General features: G+C 38.0%; 1 protein-coding gene across 2 annotated transcripts; it reads left to right on the top strand.

The window, feature by feature from the left end:
• The first annotated feature begins 263 nt into the window (after nucleotides 1–263).
• Nucleotides 264–25,545, top strand: mcm10 (minichromosome maintenance 10 replication initiation factor). 2 transcript variants are annotated; one of them, XM_017494482.3, is made up of 18 exons: nucleotides 264–884; nucleotides 1,166–1,399; nucleotides 4,881–5,237; nucleotides 5,393–5,594; nucleotides 6,848–7,013; nucleotides 7,141–7,308; nucleotides 8,118–8,234; nucleotides 8,313–8,506; nucleotides 8,586–8,656; nucleotides 9,110–9,223; nucleotides 18,014–18,131; nucleotides 18,209–18,437; nucleotides 18,977–19,109; nucleotides 19,201–19,334; nucleotides 20,446–20,559; nucleotides 22,803–22,948; nucleotides 23,078–23,120; nucleotides 24,156–25,545. In XM_017494482.3, exons 1-18 carry the CDS (start codon nucleotides 878–880, stop codon nucleotides 24,237–24,239), a joined length of 2,631 nt encoding a protein of 876 aa, XP_017349971.1. In that variant the 5' UTR covers nucleotides 264–877; the 3' UTR covers nucleotides 24,240–25,545. The 2 variants fall into 2 exon arrangements, with proteins under 2 accessions (XP_017349971.1, XP_017349970.1); XM_017494481.3 differs by having other exon boundaries at nucleotides 4,881–5,252.
• Nucleotides 25,546–25,683: the final 138 nt, after the last annotated feature.

Here is a 25,683-nt window from a genome sequence, read left to right as displayed (position 1 = left end):
GTGTTTGTATGTGAAGGAACCGTGGTTAAACTGATTAATGTAATCTAATAGAGTAGTTCTGTATTAAAACCTACTAGAATTTAACAGTCTAGAATCTGCAAACCAAAAATAAATATGTATATACATACTATTATGAATAAAGGTAATTCTTTAAATAAATAAAGGTTGTGTATGGAGTGAATATATGCTCAAGCGTCTGTGTGCTAAATTTTCCTGAACCTTTACGCCATTTTCCAATGATCTGCGCAACATGTAAACTAAGTACTTCCGGGTGGCGATGATGTAAAGCTCAGCGTAAACACTGGTTGTCTGCCTGAACATTGTGTTACGCTAACAAACTAACTAAGTAACATATAGACGTACATAATACAGACTGAATAGATTAATTAATGGAATATATAATCGTTGTACTGTAGTGTTGCTTGTTGAGTTGTTTCTAAAAAATGTTTATTTCTGATCAGGCGCAATAGCTGCCCCTTTCTAAGGGACGTGTTTGTACGGGTCCTTGCGTTTTTAACGTTTTTCGCGCCACCTCTGAACAGAGCAGTACAGCACAGAATAGCATCATCTATATATACATTGTTTCTTATTTAATACTTTCGAGCAATTATTTTAGTGAATATGTACACTAGGACATTCTTGTCGTCGTTCTGTTCACCATAAATGGAAGAAAGATGTCGATATAATCGGTTTTAGCTTAATTTTTTAAATGATGTATTGTACAGTTAGCCTGTTTACTTCGTTTATTGTGAGTTAACCCTTGGCTAAGAGTCTAAGACTAAGAGCTGCCAGCAATATTCCAAGTCATCCACTGATTAAAAAAAGAAAGAAAAAAAAGTCAAGCTGTTCTTACTTGCTTTTAAAGAAGACTGGTGTAATGACTGGTGAGTTGTAGGTTAAACAGGTTTAGATGACCATCGCATTGTGTTGTCAAATCATTAAAATCTGTGATCTGACTGTAATTTAACGCCTTATATCTAATACTACTGCTGTGTCCACTATAATCTCTATTTCTTATTCTTTCCCCCTTCTGCTGTTATTGTTTACAGCTGTCTCCATGTTGTGTAGGAAATATCCAACTCCTGAATTCCTGCTTTCTTTAATACATAGCTGCTATAACATGTGACATGCATACAAGAGCTTTGTGATTTGTGATCCCAACCAGCTGAGGACGAAAACCTGGACGAGCTGCTCTCTTTGTTTGAGGAGAGTCAGGGTCCGGATCCAGAGAACTCCTCTTCCAAGGAAGTGGAAGATAACTTGGATGGTCTTTTCGATGATGATGATGATGATGAAGGCGGCGAAGGTTATGCTGAGCCAGAGGAGGAGGATGCAACGTTGGAGAACTCGGACACAGGAGCAGAAAGTGAGCACTATCAATCCAAAGAGGACCTGGAAGGTGAGATTAGTTCAATTCCTGAACGTGGGACATTCTTCACTACAGATTTGCATCGCACTTGATACTGAATATTGAGATAAATCACTTACAGATAGAAAGCAGTTGGTAAAGAGAGGGAAATGCAGTGTCAAATCTGTGATACCACATTTTGCTGTTATTTCCATTGACAAGTGAATCATATTGTAACTATACACTATCAGCGGTAACATTAAAACCACCTACCTAATCTTCAATTCAATTCAGTTTTATTTGTATAGTGCTTTTAACAATGGACATTCTCATCGCAGTTTTACAGAAATATATAAATTCAGGATATAGATTTGAAATGTATGAATTTCTCTGATGAGCAAGCAAGAGTCGTCAGTAGCAAGGAAAAACTCCCTGAGATGATATGAGGAAGAAACCTTGAGAGGAACCAGACTCAAAAGGGAACCTATCGTCATGTGGGTGACAACGAATAGTGCGATTATAAATAAGTAAATCTCTTCTATAAATGTGCTAATACTATATGTTCAAATAGTTCAGGTGTGTAACCAGGAAAATTCCTTACAGTTTTTACATGAAGTCTGTTTTGTTGAACCTTTCCACTGTTCACTGATGGAGACTTGAATGCAAAATTGTTTGTGGTAATTGCAGTCTTAAAGCTGTAATAGCAATTTGTAGTCCTAGCCATTATAGCACAATTGTTCACATGAATTGAGGTCCAAAGCCATCTTATGGTTTTTAAATGGTACCATCCTCAGCAATCTCAATGATCTTTATTCTGCACCATGTGGAGCCATCCTCTGCAGCAACATGTAACTTCCAGTTGATGAGAACTCCAGTCAGAAGTAGGGCATCAGGATGGATCAGGCAGGTCCTGAGAGCAGAAGGGGTCAGGATCACTGGGGTCTCAGGAGTATCATGTTTAGCCATACAGACGAAGAGAGAGAAAAAGAGATTATTAGGAATGCTTATTGTCTCAGAGATTAGATATTGGCTTATAGCTGGACAGTTGACAGGGGTCAAGGTCAGGTTTTTTAATCAGGGTTTTGATAACTGCTAGTTTAAATGATTTAATTGCATAGCCATTGCTAAGGGAATAATTGATTAATTTTAGAAGGGGTTTGATTACTTCTGGAATAATCTGTTTTTAAGAAACATGTATGTGATCTAGTATACAAGTTGTTGATTTTGATGAAGAAATGAATGAATTTATATCGGTCTCTCAAAGGGGAGTAAAACATTCTGGTCGTTGGTCTGATATGGCTATATTATTATCTACAGGGTTTGTTCTAAAACTGTCTAGTTTTAAATTAATGGTCTGAATTTTTTGTCTAATATTTTCAAATGTTCCAATGAAAAAATTCATGAAATCATCGCTGCTATAATGATTGTGTGCAAGTTTCTGTTGTGGTCTTATTCCTAGTTAATTTTGCTACAGTATTAAATAAGAATCTAGGATTATTTTTTATCTTCAATTAAGGTGGAGAGAAAGACTGATCTAGCAGCACTATGAGATTTTCTATAGTTCAATAGGTTCTCCTTCCATGCTGTTTGAAATTCTAACATTGTTGCAGACCAAGTATGGTAACGGTGTTCCCTGGCCTCATTCAGCAGGATAATGCACCCTGCCACACTGCAAAACTTGTTCAGGAATGGTTTGAGGAACATGACAAAGAGTTCAAGGTGTTGACTTGGCCTCCAAATTCCCCAGATCTCAATCCAATCGAGCATCTGTGGGATGTGCTGGACAAACCAGTCCGATCCATGGAGGCCCCACCTCGCAACTTACAGGACTTAAAGGATCTGCTGGTAATGTCTTGGTGAAAATACCACAGCACTTTTTCAGAGGTCTTGTGGAGTCCATGCCTTGACGCATCAGAGTTGCTTTGGCAGCGCAAGTGGAACCTACACCGTATTAGGCAGGTGGTTTTAATGTTATAGCTGATTGTTGTCTACTTACTATAATGTTCACATGTCTGTGGAAATAACAGCAAAATGTCATCTCACAGATTTGATAACTCATTACATTTGATACTTCTTGCTTAGGAAGCAGTCATACTGAACAGGGCCATGTTGATAAAGCTGGAAATAATGCAAATCATTGATTTTATAAACAAGTCTAATATTATCATCCACATAATGTAGCAGTGGTAGAGGTGACTCTGTGGTTAAGCTGTTAGGCTACAAACAAATGTTTCATTTTTCAACTGTGCAGTTGTATGTTGTCTTCACTGTAAGCTGCTTTGGTAAAAGTATCAGCCAAATGAATAAAATGATCATATCTGTGGCTAAAATTACTTTACTACTGACAATAAAGCCCAGAAATCTTCCGTAAGTAATAAGTTCAGTAGTAGTGTAGTGACTCTTAGTCTTTTCACTTGGCCTTTTTCTGGCTGCTTTAGCAAGTAATACCAGAAATGTGTAGCATAAAGTTTAATATTTTACATTTGATGTTATTTATTTACCTACAGGAGTGTTAACATGTTGAATGTTTAGCTCAGCGTTACATTAAATAAAAGCTACCATTTTCAACTTGGATTGAATCGCAGGTTGCTTCCTGTTCGTTATGTAATTCGTATGTGACACGGCTGTCCCATATTGTTTCATCTATAGTGTACCGGTACAATTCCTCCCAATGATAACAATTTGTCATCCCGTGTTATTGATGATATAGTTGATGACGTGTTTATGCGAGATGCCACAGCGGTGGGCATCTCGCACGTAGAATGAGAACAAGCATGGCAGAAGGCAGAGATCCAAACCTAGACGAGGAAGAAGAATTAAACCCCCCAAAAGGAACTTCCTCTGTAATATGGTAGTGGTTGAGATACATTGTGTTTATATACTGTATTCTTGTTTTGCAGTGTAGTATAAGATTTGTTAAGTTTGCACTATTTGAACATTTATATGTAGTTTTACAGATGAAAAGTATTAAAACATTTCCATTAGTTTTTCCTGGGGTTAGATTATGATTATTATAGTTTAGTGTTTGATTTTCAGGATTAAGTTATTACTGTTGAATGATACTATTTTTATATCATCGTTATATCATCGTTATATATCGTTACTGCAAAAAATACCATCATATATCGTGACATGGTACTAAGTCTATATCGCCCATCCCTACTAGGGTATAAAATAATGTTGTAGAACATATGTAGTATGCTCCGTGCGTGATAGAGTGCCGTCTTGAGATTCAGCCATTGGAAAGACTCCTTATATTCTTTATATTTTGTATTTATTACTACTACTAATTCCCATCACTAGTCGCCACCTTACAGCCGCCAGAGAACAACCCTAAGAGGGTGCTGTATTGTGCTGTATTCTTGATTCAGTGCATTTAGTATGTGCAGTAGCACTGTTTATTCTTTATATTATTTAATACATTTAATTGTAGCAGCAGAAGTATCAAATGCAGATTTCTGCTGATTTGTGCTACTTGTATTATGTCACGCATACATGTGTTTTGTAATGATGGTGCTGTTTTCCACACCAGCTGAGTTGAGGAACATGCAAGAGAAGATGCAGAAGCTACAGCAGCAGCTGGAGGCATCACAAAAGTGTGCGGTTGTCTCCCGGACCAAACATACAGAAGACGATGCTTTCTCCTCACAAAGGCAGACAAGTACCAAGAGTTCACCAACAACCCAGCAGTACAGCAAGCCTCTGACTTCACCTTATCAGAGCAGCAGACAAATCAAAGCAAATCAGAGCAGCAGACAAATCAAAGCAAATCAGAGCACCAAGACACCCCAGAGAGCAGCTACAGTGTCTTCCTCACCCCAGTTCTCAGCGGCAGGACTGACTAGGAAAGTGCAGAACAAGCAGAGGACTGCACAGCAACCCAAAGCAGGTAGACCGATATCATGTATGTATGAAGACTTTAGAGTACTGTAGGGGTTTCATTGATATTACCTTTAGCCAGTTAATAACATTAATAAAATCTGAAGTGTGTGCGTAATAGGTAAAGCGAAGCTGATGCCATAATTAATTTTTTCTTTTAAACAGCCTCCCAGAATTCTTTGAGTCAGGGTGTGAGTGACAAGTTGTCACAGCCAGTGAGGAGTAGCAATGTGGTCAACAACACAATGAAGTCACCACCAGTAAGCAAAAGTGCTGGTGTATCCCCTCCCATTGCAATACAGGCCACACCCCGACCATCTGTCACTCAGGATGTTACCGTGGAGAAATTCTCAGGTCTCAGGCTTAGGTGTGTATTTTGTTTTTTATAATGAAGCCATAGATTCTGTGCCAGTATTCAGCCTTATTGTTTTTCCTTGTTGGAAGGGAAATCATTTTACCTGAAGTGACATTGACTCTCAAAGTGGCATTTGGTTAAAATTTGTTAGACTGTTAAAACTAATCTAAAGTAAATTAGTTAAACTATTATTTAAAAAAACAATATAATATCCTTGAAGTAGGTCTGTCACGATAATTACGTTATCGACTTATTTTACAATATATGGTCATGACCTCGATCATTTTTGCTGACCTCGATATCGCATGTTGTGTATACAAGTGTATTTGTTTACTTAAGAATGAATGTCACCAACATTTTAGCCATTCACACTGTTTCTGTCCCCTCGTCTGCTCTAGGGCTGTCAAATTAAAATTCGAACTTCAATTTATTTGTTGAATTTAAGATAAAAATACACATTCGAGTGCAAAAACTGTGCATTCACATTTAAGATGTGTAGCAAGCACTTGCACTGATTTTAAATAAAACATACTATTGAAAAAATGACGCAAGATATTAACAATGAACTAAAAATGTTTTTGTAAAAAAAAATCTAGAAAGTATAGTTCTGGTGTTTCAAATAATCCAATCATGGTCCATAATGTCTGGGATTGAGCCGCATAAACTGCGTGAGCAGTAAACTGAAGCGCTTTACTAGCGGCTTAATTAACTCACCCAAACGCATCCTGTACACTTATGAGATTAATCAGACATATACACAACTTAAACCTAATATTACAACTTGCTTCTGCACAAAATAATGTGAATGCACAAGAGAACTTGAACTGAAATAACATGGTAGATCGAATGGTATGTCACATTGTGAATATGCTCTTTTCTGAAACAACACACTCATGTAACGCACTCATGCAACTCATGTAGAACAAAGCATATAGTGATTGTATATTGTATTTCAATGTCTGAATATTCTTAAGAATTTAAAGTTTGTTGCTCTTTGAAAGGGTGTACTATGCTGCTATTGTATTATATCAGTGGTATAAAATTGACTTAATGACAATAATATCGTTTATCGCAATTATTTATGGGACAATATATTGTCCAACAAATGTAATTATCGTGACAGAAATAATTGCTAAATGCTAGTAATTGCTACATGATATCATTTTACCTGAACTGGCATTGTGGCATGCATTGCCATTTGATTAAAGTTTGCGACCCTCATTACAGTCGTGCCGTTGTCTTCATCACTTATACTTCCTCTGTAGGAGACCTCGGCTGTCCTCGGTAGAAATCGAACACAAAATGGCTAACCGCAGAATGATCCGGCTTTCACAGCTGCCCGATCGACTGGCTCGGGAAAATCTGGAAGACAGCGACTGGGTCACGTTTGCTGTGCTGATAAATAAGATCACCCCACAAAGCAAGAATAATGTAAGCAGCAAACCATCTGACCAGTTTCAGCATTGTATAGTGACAAATATCACAGTGCCTGAAGCAGATAAATGACCCATTTCTAGATTTATCACGAAACAAATGTTTTAAACCAATTTATTTGCAGGGGAAAACCTTCAGTATCTGGAAGCTGAATGACCTTCATAATTTAGATGTCACCGTATCACTCTTCCTCTTTGGGACTGTTCACGCAGACCTGTGGAAGACCGATACTGGGACAGTGATTGGTATACTCAACCCAAACCAAATGAAGAACAAAGATGGCTCCAGTGAGGTGAGACAGTGTTGTACTTACTACTGAAAACTAAATAGTAAAGACTTGTGTGTAGAAGATAACATGCAACTGATGACCTTCATTTAATATAATAAACGACTGTACTTTTTAGTTGAGTTTATGAGGTACTGAGTGATTATTATAATTATTTGACTTAGGTTTTCCACTGCATGTTCAGCACTAGGTGGAGACAAAAACTGTTAAACTGCGTAGTGAAACATTTCTATTCTGTAGCTTTGCATATGATGTTGATACTATTCATTTACAAATAATCTAGTCTTAATTGGTTCATTTGTTTTAATAAGGATTTTGATTGTGTGTAATATTAGTGTTAATAATGGAAGCGGTATTAGTGTTTGTAATGGAGCAGGCCATTATGGGAAAATAACATGATTCTTGAAAACACGGTCAAAATAGAAAATGTATGTTATGATAATTTAAATTAGCATATAATAATAAGCTATTTAATACAGAAAAGTGGGGAGAATTAAATATTGGGTACAAAAATATATATCTTGATGTCCAATCAGCCACTTATTGTAAACAACAATGGAGTCAGGCAGTGTTAAAGTACTGACAATATGCAAAATATCTCAGGAAAGCGTTTATTCATCTTTAGTATCTGCTTTATTCGGGCCAGGGTTGCAATGGATATTGAGGGACATATATAGTCGGTAATAAGCAATAAATAGTTTAAGTATATGAAATATGCTGTATCCATAAGTAGACTGATGTTTTCCATTACTATGAGATTGATCTTGTTCTTGTCTTTGTACTCTGATATAATGCAGTCTATATGCTTTCTACAGCTTTGCCTCACAGTTGACCATCCACAGAAGGTTCTGATGTTGGGAGAAGCCATGGATTATGGTACCTGCAAGGCCAAAAAGAAAAACGGAGATTCCTGCACACAGCTAGTCAACTTGGTGAGTTTACCTCTTCTAGAAAGCCATGTTGTCATTTCTGTTGGATTTGTATTCATTTTTTCCCCCCACTGTCAATAGTATGAATGCCAGTACTGCCAGTACCACGTTAAAGCACAGTACAAGAAAATCAGCTCAAAAAGGGCCGAGCTTCAGTCCAGTTACACAGGCACTGCCCCTCGTAAAGGAAAAGGCAGTGGAAGTTTACGAGAACGCCTGTGCCAGAGTGACTTCCACTACGGGGGTCTGTCGTCACTTGCATGTGCACCATCAATGTAAGCTAATCCTTTTAAAGGAAAAAAAAAGGTTATTTAACTTGCTTTAGTTTTCTAAAATCACATCTTTTGTCTGAAGGACTGGCCCACAGCCTAAGAAACAGCCCTCAATTCAGGCAGTTTTGGCTTCCATCCCTAACAAGATGATTGGTAAGAGTATGACTGTTACCACTTAGAACTGTCTAGTATAACTGTCTCTGTCTATAGATAGATAGAAATTCAATAGAACAATGTCAATGTTGTGCAGTGCTGTGAATCTTACTTTGAGTGGTATCTGACAAACTGAGCATAGTAACTGATGAGCTACACAGAGTACGGTGGGGAGCTGAGTTCATTTTGCATATCAACAGATGAGCTACACTCAGTACCTGGTTACCTACAAAGTGCAACTTTATGCTTGGTTTACCTGATAAAACAGCCAATGAATGTAGGTACATTGTAGGTGTACTTAATAACGTGACAACTGAGTGTTTGTGTGTATAACTTAAAGGATTAAAGGACACAGTCATAATAAAGTCTGATATATAGGAATGAAATGTGGGACTATGATGATTGAATAACTACATGCTTGTGTATTGTGCTAATTTTCTTTGTCATTTCTAGCCATTAGATCAGGTGAGGTGACGGGATGTTCTGATGACTTCAGAAGCCTAATGACCATGCCTACACCAGGAGCTCTGAACATAAAGAAGCATTTAGGAACGACTAAGACAAGAGGTAATTGTTGGTTGTTAACACAAAACCAGTTCGATAAATAGCCTATTTGCCTGGTCATGTATATGCTACAGTTAGAGGTGTGTTCTCTCACTGAGGCATTTGTGTTGCAACATGTTATATACATCAGGGTTTCCACACATCTTGCAAAACCTGGTATTTTATTGACAGTTACTGAGTCATTGAAAACACCTACATGTTGAGAAAATGAAAATGGATAACATCTAGTCAATTTGAACTTGATAATAATTTGGTAAGAGTGTCGTGTGTAATGTGCTTGCCATGTTTCTTGTTAAGGTCAAGTCCCTCACAACCTGTGACAGCTTCCTGATTCAGCAGTCAGAGTGATTTCAATACGTTCTCCTTTTGTCAAAGGCATCCTTAAAGACAATCTGAAAAAGAAAAGAAAATATAAACTTATTGGGATCTATTAGTGATCTATGGCCGTGTGCCTTTTGCTTTCAAATTAGCGGTAATTTGGGGGCGGCAATTGCTTGAATGGTTGAATTTCATTATTATCCTTAATGAAAAACACAACAACAAAACAGTACAATGACACTCATATTACTCACTTATATTAAACATAGAACTTTTATTAACAAAACGAATAAGACTGCTTTATTAACTCTTCTTGTCAGTCAGCTCGCCTCACTCTCGTCACGTGATGAATGAAATCTGACTCCTGCTGATCTGTGCTGCATCTCTGACTCATTCGGCTCATGCTGAATTTGAGCAAACACGTTCAGTTTTTAATTGTAGCGTTATCCAACTGAACTGAAGGATTTTTATTACTTTAAAAATGCAAAACGACAATGGGGGCAGTGCCAAGGTGGGCAAGTCGAACACTGTAACACCGACTATCCCAGCAAGCATCTAAACCAAGGCCTTTTGCTATAAAGTGTTAATTTCCCATATTTATGGACACTTTTTGGACAAGCTGTATGTATATGTGTGTCTATACAGTGCCTGCCACTAATATTGGCACTCTTGGTAAATATGAGCAAAGAAGGCCGTGAAAAATTGTCTTTGTTTAACATTTTGATCTGAAAAATTCACAAAAATACTCTGCTCTCATGGACATCAAACAATTTTTGTGTGTGCGTGTACATGCACACACACTCACTCAGCAAAAAAAGAAACATCCTCTCATTCAACTGCTTTTATTTCCAGCAAATTTCTTAACATATGTAAATATTTGTATTAACATAAAAAGATTCAACAACTGAGACATAAACTGAAAATGTGTGAGATGTTACTCCACTCTTCCACCAAAGCATTTGCAAGTTCTTGATCACGTCTGGGGTGGACACATGGTTATATGTAATTTTCCATTGCAAGTACGATCAGCTGTCCTTCCTGCCTCCCTGTAGCACTGTCTTAGGCGTTTTACATTACAGACATGGCAGTTTATTGCTCTGGCCACGTCTGTAGTCCTCATGCCTCCCTGCAGCGGGGCTATGGCATGTTCGTGCAGGTGAGCAGGAACCCTAGGCATCTTTCTTCTGGTGTGTTTCAGAGTCAGTAGAAAGATCTCTCTAGTGTCCTAAGTTATTGTAACTGTGACCTTAATTGCCTACCACCTGTAAACTGTTAGTGTAGTAAGGACTGTTCCACAGGTGCATGTAATTGTTTATGGTTCACTGAACAAGCATGAAAAACATTGTTTAAACCCTTTCCAATAAAGATCTGCAAAAATTATTTGGATTTTACAAAATTATCTTTAAAATACAGTCTCCTGAAAACGGGACGAAATATAATCAAATGACCCACAAAACTGACATTTTGTAGTAATCTTCACAATTTAAATTAACCAAAAAAAAACACTTCAGTCACATGGAAAAAAAAGTTCACCCCTACATTTATCACAATTTTATATCCATTTAATTAGAATCAGATGTTCAAGATTTGGTGTCGGTGATTAGACCCGGCTTAGGGAGTGGTGGTGGAACCTGTCTTATTTATACCCCTCTCATATCTAGTGTCTGGTTTTCCCTTTGTTATTGAGGTGTGTGGTGTCATCATGCCAAGATCTAAAGAGTTCTGTAAGGCCTTCAGAAAAAAGGTTGTGGATGATTCAGTATGGCAAGGGATTTAAAAAGATCTCCAAATTATTTGAAACACATCATTCCACTGTAAGGAAAATCATCTACAAGTTGTGAAGATTTCAAACGACTGGCAATTTGTCTAGGACTGGCTTTCCCAGCAAATTCAGCCCAAGAGCAGACTGTCTGATGCAAAAACAACTATCAAAGAACCGCAAAATTTCATCACAGGATCTGCTAGTAAGTTTTGCAACTATTGGCATCTATAGTTTCTGCAATCAGAAAGAGATTCCACAAATTTGACCTGCATGAGAGGCGTGCCAACAAAAAAGACTTTGCTGTCTGAAAAGAACATTAAAGCAAGACTACAGTTTGCCACTGAGCATATAGGCAAAGACCAAGCCTTTTGGAATAATGTGCTTGGGACAGATGAATCAAAGATAGAGTTGTTTGTCCACAGTAACAGCAGACATGTTTGGTGCAGACCAAAGACAGCTTTTCAGGAGAGACTCCTCATACCAACTGTGAAGTATTTTGGTGGAAATTTTATGATTTGGGGTTGCTTTGCTGCCTCAGGGACTGGACAGCATGCATTCATTGATTCAACTATGAATTCTGCATCGTATCAAAGAGTGTTTGAAGATAATGTGAGGCCATCTGTCCAAAAGTTGAAGGTGAACTGAAAGTGGATCTTTCAGCAGGATAATTATCCTAAGCACACTAGCAAATCCACCAAGGAATGGCTCAAAAAGAAGAAATGGAGAGTTATGGAATGGCCTAGTCAAAGCCCAGATTTGATGTTGTGAGGGATTTGAAATGGGCAGTACATGTAAGAAAACCCTCAACTGAAAGAATATTGCATGGAAGAGTGGTCAAAAATTCCAGCAAGCTGGTGTCAGAGACTGGTGGACAATTATGCAAAACACCTCCAAGAACTTATTTCTGCTAAAGGGGGCAACATTAGCTTCTGAGGCCAAGGGTATACTTACTTTTTTCACAGAGGAAGATCACATCTATTGATATTTCTGTTGAATAAATGATTGAAAAAGCTAATGTACCTTGTGGTTTTGTTGAAGTATATCAACCTTATTAATATAGGCACTTCATTAATAGTTTCAAAGATGATCAAATGTTTGCTTCTCCAAATATGTCAAAAAAAGTAAATGATTTCCATGGGGTGTACTTATTTTTATTATATAATTATTCTAAAATATAATTATTAAATATAATTATGTTCTGAAAGGAAACATGGCTCCAGCAAGACTGTTGGCAATTTAAATACTGGAAAGGATTATAAAACTCCTTCAAGTAGGAAATCTGAGAACAAAAGATGTTGGTTGTTCACAGTCAGCTGTGTCTAAAATTTGGTGCAAATATAAATCAAATGGAATGTTCTAGACCTCAACAGTCAATGCACAGGTGTACACTAAAATTTTGGACACTTTTTTCATTCCATTGATAGAAAATAGGTTTGATGTTGAAGTCATTTTTCAGGATGATAATGCATCTTACCACAGAGCAGAGTGTGTTAAAGCTTTTCTTCAGGAAAGGCATATCGATTAAATGACATGGACAGCAAACAGTCTGGATCTCAATCATATTGAAAATTTATGATGGAAATTAAAAAAAAAAAAATTGGTCCATGACAAGCCTCCATCCTGCAAAGCTTATGTCATTTTAATTAATGTGTGCATACCATCGACATTTTAACTCATTGGGTGGAATTGCCAGATGGTCCCCGATACATTCTCGGGTGTAAATATGCAGTAAATATGCAGCTCTAATACGTGCTGGCATTTTGGAGTAAATGTTTGATATTTCTGTTGAATAAATGATTGAAAAAGCTAACGTTCCTTGTGGTTTTGTTGAAGTATATCAACCTTACTAATAGTCACTTCATTAATAGTTTCAAAGATGATCAAATGTTTGTTTCTCCAAATATGTCAAAAAAGTCAACAGCCCCAGCCGCCCATATATATACAGTATCTCACAAAAGTGAGTACACCCCTCACATTTTTGTAATTATTTGATTATATCTTTTCATGTGACAACACTGAAGAAATGACACTTTGCTACAATGTAAAGTAGTGAGTGTACAGCTTGTGTAACAGTGTAAATTTGCTGTCCCCTCAAAATAACTCAACACACAGCCATTAATATCTAAACCTCTGGCAACAAAAGTGAGTACACCCCTAAGTGAAAATGACCAAATTGGGCCCAAAGTGTCAATATTTTGTGTGGTCACCATTATTTTCCAGCACCGCCTTAACCCTCTTGGGCATGGAGTTCACCAGAGCTGCACAGGATGCCACTGGAGTCCTCTTCCACTCCTCCACGACGACATCACGGAGCTGGTGGATGTTAGAGACCTTGTGCTCCTCCACCTTCCGTTTGAGGATGCCCCACAGATGCTCAATAGGGTTTAGGTCTGGAGACATGCTTGGCCAATCCATCACCTTCACCCTCAGCTTTATTAGCAAGGCAGTAGTCATCTTGGAGGTGTGTTTGGGTCATTATCATGCTGGAATACTTCATACTGATCATGCTCTGCTCCAGTATGTCACAGTATAGGTTGGCATTCATGGTTCCCTCAACCATGCTTAAAGGGAGCATCATCTTTAGAAGACGCTTCCTTCTGGGACGACAGCCATGCAGACCAATTTGATGAAGTGTGCGGCGTATGGTCTGAGCACTGACAGGCTGACCCCTCACCCCTTCAACCTCTGCAGCAATGCTGGCAGCACTCATACGGCTATTTCCCAAAGACAACCTCTGGATATAACGCTGAGCACGTGCACTCAACTTCTTTGGCCGACCATGGCGAGGCCTGTTCTGAGTGGAACCTGTCCTGTTAAACCGCTGTATAGTCTTGGCCACCGTGCTGCAGCTCAATGTCAGGGTCTTGGCAATCTTCTTATAACCTAGGCTGTCTTTATGTAGAGCAACAATTCTTTTTTTCAGATCCTCAGAGAGTTCTTTGCCATGAGGTGCCATGTTGAACTTCCAGTGACCAATATGAGGGAGTGTGAGAGCGATGACACCAAATTTAACCCACCTGCTCCCCATTCACACCTGAGAAATGTAACACTAACAAGTCACAGGACACCGGGGAGGGAAAATGGCTAATTGGGCCCAATTTGGACATTTTCACTTAGGGGTGTACTCACTTTTGTTGCCAGCAGTTTAGGCATTAATGGCTGTGTGTTGAGTTATTTTGAGGGGACAGCAAATTTACACTGTTACACAAGCTGTACATTCACTACTTTACATTGTAGCAAAGTGTCATTTCTTCAGTGTCGTCACATGAAAAGATATAATCAAATATTTACAAAAATGTGAGGGGTGTACTCACTTTTGTGAGATACTGTGTGTGTGTGTATATATATATATATAATTATATAAAATATATATATAAAATTCTAAAATATAAATATAAAGTATAAGTATGTTGTTCTGAAAGGGAACATGGCCCCAACAAGAGTGTTGTGAATTGAAATACTGGAAAGGATTATAAAACTCCTTCAAGAAGGAAATCTGACAATAAAAGATGTTGGTTGTTCACAGTCAGCTGTGTCTAAAATTTGGTGCAAATATAAATCAAATGGAATGTTATAAAAAGAAAACATGTGGGTAGACCAAGGAACACTTCAAAACGTCAGGATAGAAAACTCAAAGCAATATGCCTTGAAAATAGAAAATGCACACCAAAACACCTGGGTGGAAACAGGAGTCAATGTTTGTGACAGAACTGTAAGAAATGTGCTGAATGAAATGGGATTTATGTATAGAAAAGCCAAACGAAAACCAGCACTAAAACCTAAACAGAAGAAAAGAAGGTTACAGTGGGCTAAAGAGAAGCAATCATGGAGTGTGGATGACTGGAGGAAAGTGATATACAGTGATGAATCACGAATCTGCATTGGCCAAGGAGAAAGAAACATGTTAAGATGACTGCCTGAAGAAAACAATCAATCATTTATGATATGGGGTTACATGTCAGGTTGCATGACCAGGGGAGACCTCAACAGTCAATGCACAGGTGTACACTAAAATTTTGGACACTTTTTTTCATTCCATCGATAGAAAATAGGTTTGATGCTGTTGAAGTCATTTTTCAGGATGATAATGCATCTTACCACAGAGCAGAGTGTGTTAAAGCTTTTCTTCAGGAAAGGCATATCGATTAAATGACATGGACAGCAAACAGTCTGGATCTCAATCATATTGAAAATTAAATTTATGATGGAAATTAAAAAAAAAAAAATTGGTCTATGACAAGCCTCCATCCTGCAAAGCTTATGTCATTTTAATTAATGTGTGCATACCATCGACATTTTAACTCATTGGGTGGAATTGCCAGATGGTCCCCGATACATTCTCGGGTGTAAATATGCAGTAAATATGCAGCTCTAATACGTGCTGGCATTTTGGAGTAAATGTTTTATGTTTGTATATAATAATAGAATATTATTAAAACTAATGGTGGACGTTATCCTCTCTTACTGTAACCTTATTACTGCCTTTGAAAAGCACGTAATGAACTTCTCGGAGCGAAGCAACACGTTTGACGAAGCCACTGATGGATTCTGCACATTTTTCAGTTAGTTAAATGACACTCGGCTTAAGCGAGCATACCACAAAACGGAATAAATCTAACTCAAAAAATAAGACCACAAGAAAGCATAAATGCATATTTTAAATACGTTTTGAGCAAAAAAACAGTTTTAAACATAGTTAATCAGTAATTTCATTTTCAATATTAAAACGAAAAAAGAAGGAACGCGTCATCATTTGTATTTTGTTTTTCAATTTTGAAACCAATAACAACTGCACGTTGCAACGTACATGGACTGACAACTGGTGTGTAAAAATAATTTCTATTTTTAAACTGATTTGTAAAAAAAAAAAAAAAAAAAAACTGATTTGGCTGATGATATGATACTTTAAGTAGTATAAAATATAAAAGTATAAAATATGTGTCCCTTTTTCAGTGTCTGAATTTTTTGAGCTAGTTTCAAGGGGGGGGGGGGGGGTTGTGTGGTTTTTGAAATGTAGTTGAGCTGAAAATTTTGGTGAAACCTGGTCATCACACTAAAACCACTGAAAACAAGCTGCTAGACTGTACGTTGGATTACTGTATGTTGTCAACTCATACAGTAACTGCCTATTATTGGGTTACTCTTAAAATTCACAAGGAAATAGCTTATAGCATAAGCCAAGTGTGATATCCTCCGCTCCTGTTTTGTTAAGCTCATGTTGTTATTAATGTTGTCCTTCCCCACCAAACTCTATGGTCATGAGCCACTGTTGCTGATGAGTCAAATTGTTCCCAAGAAACTCACTGATAAAGTGAAAAAATGGACAGAAAATAGAAAGGGGATTTCAGTGAAATCCATCTTTCTCTGTGAGTAATATTTGCACAAGCTGTGTTTTTGTACTAATACCTATGTGTGTGTGCGCACTAAAAGAGGTCTGGGGTCACAACTGTTTCCAAACTCATGCAAACTACAAAGCAAAGAAAATACTTGATGGAATTCAAATACAAAAGACGCCATTGTAGACAGCAAGAAAACCAAGCACAAAACACACACATACGTATGCACACACTATAGTTATATAAAGTATGGCTGAATTAATTAAGGGATTTGAAGGATTCATTAATTATATTCAGTGATGAATCACGAATCTGCATTGGCCAAGGAGAAAGAAACATGTTAAGATGACTGCCTGAAGAAAACAATCAATCATTTATGATATGGGGTTACATGTCAGGTTGCATGACCAGGGGAGACCTCAACAGTCAATGCACAGGTGTACACTAAAATTTTGAACACTTTTTTCATTCCCTTGATAGAAAATAGGGTTGGTGATGATGAAGTCATTTTTCAGGATAATGCATCTAACCACAGAGCAGAGTGTGTTAAAGCTTATCGATTAAATGACATGGACAGCAAACATTCTGGATCTCAATCGTATTGAAAATTAATGGTGGAAATCATTTTTTTTTTTTTTTTTTTTTTTTTTTTTTTTTTTTATAAATCGGTCCATGACAAGCCTCCATCCTGCAGTTTTGTGTCATCTGTGATTTATTTATTTGCTTAGAAGTGTTAAAAAAAGGCAGCTGGATGAGCATCCTCTAAGTGTGGTGATTTAATCATTTTTGACAGAGGTTGTGTGTTTTTTTGTTTTTGGTTTTTTTTCCCCTAATTTCTCCTGGTTGAGAGGCTGTGTAGTTGCAGTTCTAACCAGGCATTTAGAGGCTTTGAATTACTTTAGACTTAACCATACTATTAAACATAACCAGCCTCTGGTTTCTTAGTCAGCAAGTTTGTTTACTTCTATTTCGGTAGCAATTAAATTATAATTAAGAGGTCAATATGAAGTGTGTTGTTAAGTATGTCAGTAGATGTGAGTCATTCTGAGATTTCCACGCTGTGATGTATTTAAATCATGGAAAAAGCCCTGGAAAACGATTCTGTTTAAAGAACAGGAACCCTGTGTGTGTGTGTGTGTGTGTGTGTGTGTGTGTGTGTGTGTGTGTGTGTGTGAGTGAGTGAGAGAGAGACTCACTTCTCTTCCTACTCTACCAGAGCAGAATTTGAGCTTTTTGATTTTGTGCACTAACCAAAAACAGTACCTTGTGGTACAGAGCTCTTTCCAGCACAAGTGTTATTACTTAAATACATCAAGTCTTGTGAGTGGGTCCGTGTTAGTGCTCATGGCTACCACTCCTGCTGTGTGTTTAACACAGAACTTTCCGGAGCATCGGTTCAGTCCATCTCTGCAGCTGAGCTCCTCAAGCAACAGAAAGCACTTCACCAGCAAAGGTTTCAGGCCAGGCACAAGAGGGCCGAGGAAATCCAGAAGAGGTGTGTGTTACAAAGACTGAATGATTGAGAGAACTAAATGTGTTGAATTGTTGAACTGATTTTGTACTTTTTCTCAGGGTGCTGCAAAGCACAGGAGGTGCTATGATTCCAGCTAGACCTTCCGTAAACAGGGCAGATCTGTCCTCCCCGAAAGCAGCTTCAGAGGGTCGCAAAGGCTCCTCTCCACCTAGACCTGGCCTCTCCACCCCTCCTGTACCCACCTTGGGACGAGGTTACACAGAAGGAGAGGATATTCTACTGGACATGTCACCTCCTCCATGTTCAAAAAGCATCTCTGCTGCAAAAGTATGTGTTCCCTTTAATCACAGAGAACAAGATTAGGCAGGCAGCATGATGAGAAAACAAAAATACACCATTTTTCTTATTTTACAGGTTCATTTTCAATAAAGTAATAGTGTATAATTTTTAAAGTGTTTCTGTAATGACCATATGATTTAAAATATTTTAGAAACAGTTTACTGTTTTGCCAGTGTTTGCATTTTTTCCAGCGTGAATTTTATAGCAGTGTAAATAGAGGGGTGGAGTTGGTTGTTGGGAAGGGGGAAAAGCTTGTCAGTTTTGTCCTTGCTATTGCAGTTCACCTTGGCAGCAAAAAACAAAAAATTACAAACTGCTCCTTTAAAGCCAGACCTGACTTGTGACAAAGCAAAGCATGAGAGATTGTTATTGACAATGTCTATCTGGAATTCATCAATCACAATATCTTGCATGTTTTTTTTTTTTTTTATTAATTGTTGGCATTTCATTGAAGGGTTGTCTATAATAACAACTGTCTATTTGTGAGTCAGTAGCGTTGACTGTTTCCCTTCTGTATTGTCCCTCAGCTGGCTGCAGTCAAAAAGCTCCAAGCCAAAGGAATGGCACTTATTAAAGATGACCCTAACGCTGTGAAACGCAAGCGGCTGAACAGCAATGACCTCACAGCTCGAGTGGAGCGCAGCCTAGCCTCACCTGAAGGTCTGATCATCAGCTGACATTGTGACAGCTCTGCCATGGTTACAGCCAAACCCTAAGCTCACATTGATCCTAATGTCCTGTCTGATTTCAGGGGAGAATAGAGCAGAGCTGGAGGCAGAGGAGCCAGCTCAGAAGAAGAGGCGTGAGCAGCTAGATTATATCCAGTCTGAGGAGTTTCAGCACATTCTGAATGCCAAGTCTACAAACTCCTGGATAATGGGGGAGGTGGGTGTTTACATGTGTGTGGAGTAGTTATCACTGAGTCTGTTAGTAATGTTCTATTTGATTGGTTAATTGCTGACCTTAAATAAATAAAAACAGGCATGTAGCTAATTTTGTTGCAGTCTGAATGTAGGGTAAGGCTCTGTCACTGTTTCACTAACTACTACATGTTGGTGGTGGTCTGGAGTAACAATATTACAGCAGTATATTAAAATTCATCTGAAAATGCAGCTTATAATGATTTCTCCAGTTTCAAAATGAGATGCATAGCCAGACACCAGCTTCTGGCAGTGTTCCTGAGGAATCCTATCCCATTCGTCATGAGCAATGGCCTCCAGTTCAGTAATATTCTTGGGTTTGCGTACTGCAACCGCCTTCTTCCAGACATACCGCTGATCCATCGTGCCGAAAATTTCCAGATTTGTTTCATCACTACACAGAACAGAATCCCAAAACTTCTGTGGCTTATATAAATATGATTTTGAGCCAACTTTTCTTGTGCCTTTGGGTTAGTAGTGATGTACGTCTTGGAGTTCTGTCAAGGAAATCTTCTGCGTTTAGTACGCATCTTACTGTGCTCTCTGAAACCTCAGTGTCTGTTGCCACCAAGTCTTGCTGCAGGTCTTTTGCGGTCACTTGAGGGTTTTTCCTAACCTACCTTCTCAGAAATCTGGTTGCAGCCGTTGATAGCTTCCCTTTTCTCCACCGTCCAGTTATTTCATATATTTCTGCCCCTAACCAGTTCAGGTATTTCATGTGCTCCAGCTCAAGCACACCTGGTATAACTAATGAAGCCCTTGATTAGTTGTATCAGGTGTGATTGAGACAACACCTGCTTTGTATATTTGTGCTGTTGTGAGGTATTCTATTCAGGGTGTTGAATCATTTTGAAACTGGAGAAATCATTATAAGTTGCATTTTCAGTTGAATTTGAAGAAACCAATTGAAGCATTGGTTGTGTTGAACTATTTCAATTGCTTTTGCTTGATTTGTTCATTGCAAACAACTGAAAGTCTGTAAATTGTGACAATAAACCTGATTTGCAATGGGGGTTGAATAATTGTTTTCAACTGTATATATTTATTTTTATGTATATTTTTCAAACTGTGTTTAGGTGGAAGAGAAGGCCATGCAGGATTACTTTGAGCCACTAGTACAAAAAGAGAAGTTGGAAGAGAAGATGAAGAGTATCAGGGAGCTGAAATGTCGAGCAGTCACCTGTAAAACTGTAAGTTATACATTGTTCATTTCTGTCCCACAGTAGACACAGTGTTTGACTCTATTAGCAGGTAACCGTTAAGGATACATTCTAAATGGTCTGTTGACTTAGGAAAAACTCTGTACAATGATTCAAAGTCTGTGGCTCAGTGCATGTTTATCTGCCTGCCTCTTGCTAATTCTTGTCAAATAACTCTGAATTATTGGTCGTGCCTCATTACACTGCTGTGGTTGCTTGTCTTTAGAGCAACAGGTCTGTGTACACAAGGCCAACATAATGATGATGAACGCCCACTAGGGTGACACATGCTAACCATAATTCTTTCATCAACTCACATGTTGTTAAATATGGAAGCTATCTAGATGAGGGAGCATTATCTGATTAAAGAAATACTCCAGTGTTTTTCAACCTAATCTCTACTCGCAACATCTGTTGTGTATTTGCAGTTTATGTAGTCTTGCATACTGTTCTGTGTTGCACCATGGTCCTAAAGAAAGACATTTTGTTCCAATGTATGCAAAGCTATATAGAGGAAAGACAATAAAAATTCACTTGATCAGTAGGGTTTGGCAGAAAGAATTTCTATTTGATTTTCAACTCCGCATGACTGTACACCATGAATGGAAAAACCACAGCCATTACAGTCTAACAATAAAGATCTCAGGATGAACATAGAGCAAAAGTCTTAAAATATTTTACAGTTTCTTATGCTTCCTTGAAGATACCTACTTTGAGCTATATTTGCAACACTGGTAATGCAGAACTGTGTATTTCTACATGTCTAAAAGGAATCGTTTTGTATATGTTTGGAGCTTGATGCTATAAAGAATTCATAATAAAGCATTCTACACAGGTTTTTCACACTTTTCCATAAACATATTGTTGTTTTTCAACAACTACCTTTGGAAATCCTATATACAGGTGCATCTCAAAAAATGAGAATATCGTACAAAAGTTTTTTTTTTTTTTTTTTTTTTCCCCCCTAAATTTAATTAAAAAAAAGTGGAACTTTCATATATTGTAGATTCATTACACATAAAGTGAAATATTTAAGCCTTTTTAGTTTTAATCTTGATTATGGTTTACAGCTCATGGAAGTCTAAAATGTCGTATCTCAAAATATTAGAATAAAAAATGTATAATACAGAAATGTCACTGTGTCACATTCCTAGTGTCAAGCCACTCCTGAACCAGACATAATGTCAAAAGCATCTTACCTAGGCTAAGGAGAAAAAGAACTGGACCGTTGCTTGGTGGTCCAAAGTCCTCTTTTCAGATGAAAGTAAATGTTGCATTTCATTTGGAAATCAAGGTTCCAGAGTCTTGAGGAAGAGTGGAGAGGCACAGAATCCAAGTTTCTTGAAGTGCAGTGTGAAGTTTCCACAGTCAGTGATGAGTTGGGTTGCCATGTTATCTACTGGTGTTGATCCACTGTGTTTTCTCAAGTCGAGAGTCAATGCAGCATCTACCAGGAAATTTTTGAACACTTCATGCTGAAAAGCTTTATGGAGATGCTGATTTCCTTTTCTAGCTGGACTTGGCACCTGCCCACAGTGCCAAAACTACTAGTAACTAGTTTTCTGAGCATGGTATTACTGTGCTTGATTGGCCAGACAGCTCGCCTGACCTGAGCCCCATGGAGAATCTCTGAGAGACACCAGACCCAGCAATACACACGAGCTGAAGGCCGCTATCAAAGCAACCTGGACTTCCAGAACACTTCAGCAGTACCACAGGCTGATTGCCTCCATGCCACGACACACTGATGCAGTAATTCATGCCAAAATTACCATACTTTTCAGAAGGATGACATTTCTGTATTATAAATTCTTTATTCTCATATTTTGAGATACTGAATTTTTGATTTCCATAAGCTGTAAGCTGTAGTCATCAAGATTAAAACAAAAAAAGGCTTGAAATATTTCACTTTGTGCGATGAATCTACAATATATGAAAGTTCCACTTTTTTGATTAAATTACGGAAAATAAATTTTTCCCTGATATTCAAATTTTTTAGAGGCTCCTGTCAGTTAGGTTTGCATAATCGGTTTTCCATTCTTCTGTACATGTGGTAGATAGAATCTAATTTAAAAACTTGCTTTAGGTTAAAGAATTAACCTTTTTATCGATAATATCGAGTAAAAAATTAAACTTGCTTTAAGCTGTAAAAGCCATGTTTTACATAGATGATTGGTGTCAAATTGCTCACTGATATAAGTAATATAAGGATAATGAGGCATTCTGTTCTGCAGTGTAAGTACACACACTTCAAACCAGCTGAGCGCTGCGTAGAGGAGAAACACGATTACCATTGGCATGATGCCGTCAAGCGTTTCTTCAAATGCCCGTGCGGCCAGAGGAAGATCAGCCTGAGCCGTTTCCCTACCGCAGCTTGCAGGTACGCAGTAGAAGAAGCTGCAAGCTGATGTTTATTCACATATGTCTGTGACAGGAAGGTTACCATGAGTTATAATAACGGTCCTGGTATGCATGTAAGTTTGACTGACATCTGCATTTTCTGTTTCAGCAACTGTGGTGTGTTTAAGTGGGAGAGAGATGGCATGTTAAAGGTACCAAGAAAGTTTTACTGCTTTTGGTGGAACACAATAATGCTGCTCATTTAGGGATTTTTCTTTTGGCTTTGATTGACCAATCCTAAGCTCTGCCCTCGTTTTGTTACTCCTGCTGTATAGATTTCTTTTGAAGAAGAAACAAATATAGAGGCTGGAGTCACTCAGTTAGATGGAATGATCAATTTTGGGGAGCAGGAAAGGTTTCAGGTAGAATCAAGATTCAGGATTCATCAAGATGAATTTATTAGTACACAGGGGATGTGATAAAAGTAGTATTAGAGGTTCGCTGAGAGATGTTTGCATTAATAGCCATTTCAAGTCTAAATAAAGATTTGAACAGTTTAGCTATAGATAAGCTGTAACCTTTTACTGGAGTGTTTTCTCACACACACACACACCACCGTATTATTTGATATAACCAACTAAAAAGAGGACAGAATAGGGGTATTTGCTTAAGGTGCATGTTCATATGATTATTATTAGTTCCAGCCCTTAAGTTTATGTAGTGGTGTAAGCAGTGATGACTTAGTGGTTAAGGTTCAAGCCACAGCACTGCCAAGCTGCTACTGTTCGGCCGTTGAGCAAGGCCCTTAACCCTCTCTGCTCCAGGGGTGCTGTATTATGTCTGACCCCAGCTTCCTGGCATGCTGGGATATGCGAAGAAAAGAATTTCCCTGTGGTGTAATGTATACATGCCCAACAAAGTATCATTATCATTAAGTCTAATTCAAAATCTGAAGCTTTTCTACCAATTCCCATAGCCAAAGAGAATTTTTTTGGGAAAAAAAGCATCCATCTGTGGGCTGTGCACATTTTTTGCCCATATCTAGAGCTTGAATTCAAATGATGTCTATGGGACACACTGACAATTCCAAAGTTCAAGAAAACTTTACTGGAGCAGTGGTGAATAGCAACAGTCGCAGTGCAGTCACTGGAGGGTCGACATAATAAGGCGGGGCCTGAGATCGGCCAATTATGAGCTTAGTCTCTTCAGGTTGGATTGTTGTTTCATTTCTGTTTTTGTTCCTTTAGGAAAAGAATGGACCAAAAATTGGAGGTGAACTGCTGCTGCCACGTGGTGAAGAACACTCCAAATTCCTCAGTGGTCTGAAATAAAGCCAGCAGTCCTCCTGCTATCTGACTCAGTCCTCTTCTCCTCTCACACAGTGCTCAGGGAGTCTTTTTATTACAGTGCACAACGATAAAACTGGAAGCCTCTCGATTTTCCCTGAGCCAGGCCGACACCGAAGTGCTGTTAATTTACAGCTTTTCATATCCGCACATGAGGCTTGAATGCAGTACTAATGTAAATTGTTGCAATTGATTTGCAGAAGCTCTAATCTCAAGGTGGTTAGTGCCAACTATTTGTCTTGGTCTTTTTTTTGTGTGTGTATATGTATTTTATAATGTGATATCTTTTAAAGCATTTTTTCTAGTTTCACTTCTGAATCATGTGTGGCTGTGATATAGTGCTTAAATTAAACTAGCTTGACTTCTCGCATACGTTTCTGTAATTGTTTTTCCATTACTGTTATAACTTTCACAATCAAGAAAGTAGATTTTGAGTAAGTGTGGATGGACCGTGACCGCCAAAGTACCCCCTTTTTGTATCCAAGTGAGCTTTTACTGCCTGTGCGTGTCTCAGCTTAAGGGATCAGAAGTAATCATTTTTTTCCTGTCATCCTGGTGATTGTGCAGCAAATGACAGACCATTTTGCTGACAGATTTACCCTCTCCTGAAGTGCTATTTCATTGTCTAGGCTTTCAACTCTGGAATGCTTAAGGCATGATTTTGCTCCCAGCACTGGTCTGCTGTCTCTTACAGTGCTGCATTAATATAACTGTATGTAAGATGCAGCTCTGCATGTCTTGAATACTTTCTTTCTTTTCACCTTTTCTGTTTATTAATTTACTTTTTGTGGTTTAAGTCATTCTTTTGAAGAGTCAGGCCAGTATTTATTCAGAAACAGTCTAAAAGTGCAGTATTTTTTATTTTTTAATGGAAGTAAATGCACAGTGAAGCTGAGATCTGGCTGAGGTTGGAGAAAACAGCAGGATGGTTCCTATTTAGAAATGGAAAAGTTTAGAAAATGATTCTGACACTTTTCATGTCTGGAGAAGTATGGAATGGTTTTATGGGATAATGTCATTGTTTCCATTTATAGTACTAATCCCCGGTGATTAGGAAATGTTGCTTTTACAGAAATCTGTAAATATGATTGGCCCAACCCAAATAGAAAAGTTGGTTAAAAATGATAGAAAATGAAAAGCAAGACATTATTCAATCGGTTTCATTTTATTTGTTTATTTTATTTATTTAATACTTGTGTAATTCCTATTGTGGTCACAGATTACAGGATTTCGCTGTATTTTTTTACTTCGTTTTTTTTTGTGAAATTGCAGTAAACTGTTTTTCACTTTGTGATGGTTGTTGATGCGTCTTGGCCCAAATCCGCGATGATTATGAAAAATTTCAAGCTCCTCATATTGCAATGTTTGCTTGACTTTGTGTTCATTTCTGCGATTGCTAAATCCTCGAGGAACCGATTTAGAAGTTGAT

The sequence above is a fragment of the Ictalurus punctatus genome, chromosome 19 (assembly GCF_001660625.3).
Source record: "Ictalurus punctatus breed USDA103 chromosome 19, Coco_2.0, whole genome shotgun sequence".
Classification (NCBI taxonomy): Eukaryota; Metazoa; Chordata; class Actinopteri; order Siluriformes; family Ictaluridae; genus Ictalurus; species Ictalurus punctatus.
Note: the sequence above shows the minus strand (reverse complement) of the source record. Positions and strands in the feature narration are given on the sequence as shown.